The sequence below is a fragment of the Canis aureus genome, chromosome 37, assembly GCF_053574225.1.
Source record: "Canis aureus isolate CA01 chromosome 37, VMU_Caureus_v.1.0, whole genome shotgun sequence".
NCBI classification, from domain to species: domain Eukaryota; kingdom Metazoa; phylum Chordata; class Mammalia; order Carnivora; family Canidae; genus Canis; species Canis aureus.
In genome coordinates, this window is record NC_135647.1 from 24,758,861 (window position 1) to 24,761,593 (window position 2,733).

At 33.8% G+C, this 2,733-nt stretch overlaps 1 protein-coding gene across 2 annotated transcripts; it reads right to left on the reverse strand.

Moving 5' to 3' along the window:
- Positions 1 to 358: 358 nt before the first annotated feature.
- Positions 359 to 1,107, reverse strand: LOC144306336 (putative glutathione peroxidase 8). Of its 2 annotated transcripts, XM_077885781.1 has the most exons (2): positions 888 to 1,107; positions 359 to 652 (listed from the first exon to the last, which is right to left on the reverse strand). In XM_077885781.1, exons 1-2 carry the CDS (start codon positions 1,089 to 1,091, stop codon positions 557 to 559), a joined length of 300 nt encoding a protein of 99 aa, XP_077741907.1. In that variant the 5' UTR covers positions 1,092 to 1,107; the 3' UTR covers positions 359 to 556. The 2 variants fall into 2 exon arrangements, with proteins under 2 accessions (XP_077741907.1, XP_077741905.1); XM_077885779.1 differs by having other exon boundaries at positions 359 to 1,107.
- Positions 1,108 to 2,733: the final 1,626 nt, after the last annotated feature.

Consider the following 2,733-nt stretch of genomic DNA (forward strand, 5'->3'; position numbering starts at 1 on the left):
TATTTTTTTATTTTTCAATGTTTATTTTGTATTTTATTGCATAAAAATAGCCTTTTACAGTTAGTTATTCCTGAAATTTCAGTCACATACAGTGGCTTGAATTCAAACAGTGGTCTAGTGTGTTGGCATTTCCATCAAGTATGATCCTAGAAAATGTCAAGGTGGACAACAGGAAATTGAAGCACATTGGTGACTCTATATTATGAATTATTTAGTATGGTCAAATGAAATATTTAATATATTTCATTTTGATTCTTTAGCCACTCTTTATTTTTGCTTTAGGTAACATCTCCGTCCTGGGGACATTCATTACCGCTCATTGGCACGGTATCCTAAAAGCAAACAAAACACCCCATCCTTCAGTGCCACATTTAATTGTCAGAATTTTTTAGATGAGACCATAGCCCCCTACAAACATGTCTATATTCCAATTATTGCATTCGAATGACTCACTGCCATGTTCATAGGTCGTCTTTCTTTCTTAGGATCATTTGTGTAACCAGCGCTGCTATCTCAGGCCTGATGACTTCAATGGGTTCCTCTGGCCTCCAAGACTTCACAACTTGTTCCTCAGGGTTGACCAGATACTTCCAAAAATTCCACCTTGGTTCCTTCTTTGAAGAATCAACAAGAAATCTAAATGCAGGGTCCGCTTCAGATCCTAGGATCTTAATCTTGTGGAAGATGGGGAATGTCGCTCCATAGTTATTTCTTGCAAAAGACACCACTTCCTTGCTTGGGAAGGGCTCCAATTCTCCGAACTGATTGCATGGGAAGGCCAGGACGCTGAAGTGGAATGGTCCAAACTCCTTGTGCAGTTCCTGCACTGCTAAGTAATTTCTGTCTCTGAGTTGGCAGTCACTGGCCACGTTTACAACTAGTGTAACTTTGCCTTTAAACTTTTCCAGAGAAACTGTTCTTCCTTTTGCATCTTTCACTTCAAAGGTATAAAAGCTGTTGATTTTAGGTTTTAGGAATTTTAGTTGTAGAAGAAATAGCATTACTGTGCATAGAACCATAGACAGTAAAACTGCAAATACCTTTGCTTTTGACCCTGAACGTCTTAAAGGGTAAGCTGTAAGAGGCTCCATTTTGGATGATCCTAGAGAGAAGTTCTAAAAAGCTTTTAATATCCTCTTTATGTCTAATGTAGATTCTTCTGGTCACTAAATTCACCTTAAATTGATACATTTAAAAATTTATTTTCTGCAATTACAACATCTCATATCATTGTCATTATTATTGCCATAGTTCACATCTGGCTCAAAACTTCATAGTGTATTTTTCACATGGCCTATCTCATGAAATTTCATGTACCTGTTGTTCAGAGTTTCTTTTTTTTTTCTTTATATCATTATTTTTTCCTAGCTAAAAAATAGGATTTTTGAAATGTAATTTACATATCTTAAGATTTACCCATTGCAAGTGCACAATTCAATGTTTTGTTTTGCCTTATTTTTATAAAGTTATAAAGTTATGCAGCTGTCATTATAATCCAGTTTTGGAATGTTTCCATCACTCCAAAGAGTTCCCTTGTGCTCATCTACAGTCAGTGCTGGCTCCCACCCCGGCCCTAGATGATGGGTAATCTTTCTGACTCTATAGAATTACCATTTATAGACATTTGATATCAATAGTATCACTCTGTCTGGATTTTTCTTTCACTTAGCATAAGTTTTTGAGATTCATTTAAGTTTTATTATGGATCCATGGTATTGGCTCTCCTTTTTTTAAAGTATAGACATTTTAGTGGGCTTGCAGGTCTTTTCATAGGTTTGTTAACTACTTATATTTCTTTTTTGGTAAAATATGTAATGAAATATTTTACCTATTTTAAAATTAGATTGTTTGGTGTCTTGTAACTGAGTTGTAAGAATTCTATATATATTCTAAATAGAAGTTTTCTATTATATAGAAATTATATATATTATATATAATATATGTAAATATATATAAATATAATATATAATATATAATATAATGTAAATATATATATATATTCTCCCAGTCTGTGGATTATATTTTCATTTTTTAATGGTATCTTTTGAAAGGCAAAAGTTATTAATTTGTACAAATTCTAATATATGAAATAAATTGCCATTATAATTTTGGTGTCATATTTAAGTAGTCTTTGCCTACACACCTCAAGTTTACAAAGATTTCCTCCTATGTTTAGGGATGCCTGAGTGGCTCAGCACTTGAGTGGCTGCCTTTGGCTCAGGGCGTGATCTTGGTCTAGGGATCAAGTCCTGCATTGGGCCCCCTGCAGGGAACCTGCTTCTCCCTCTGCCTATGTCTCTGCCTCTCTCCATGTCTCTCATGAATAAATAAATAAAATGTTTAAAAAAAAAAGATTTCTTCTTGTGTTTTTTTCCTAGAAGTTTCAAAATGTTAACTTTTACATTTAGGTCAATATTCCATTTTGAGTTGATTTTTGTATATGGTGTGAGGTAAGGGTTGAATTTTCATTTTTTGGCATATGCATATCTAGTTGTCCCAGCAATATTTGTTGAAAAATTATCCTTCCATCATTGAACTACTTTGGCAACTTTGCCCAAAAATATGAGCTTTTTTATCTTGACTTTCTATTCTGTTTTATTGATCCATGTGAATCCTCACATTCATTTTACACTGTCTTGATTACTGTAATAATTGTAGCTTTATATTTTGAAATCAGGTAGAGGCTCTGTTTGATGAGATACATTTGTTCATGCTCCTTGGCATGTTCTCTGG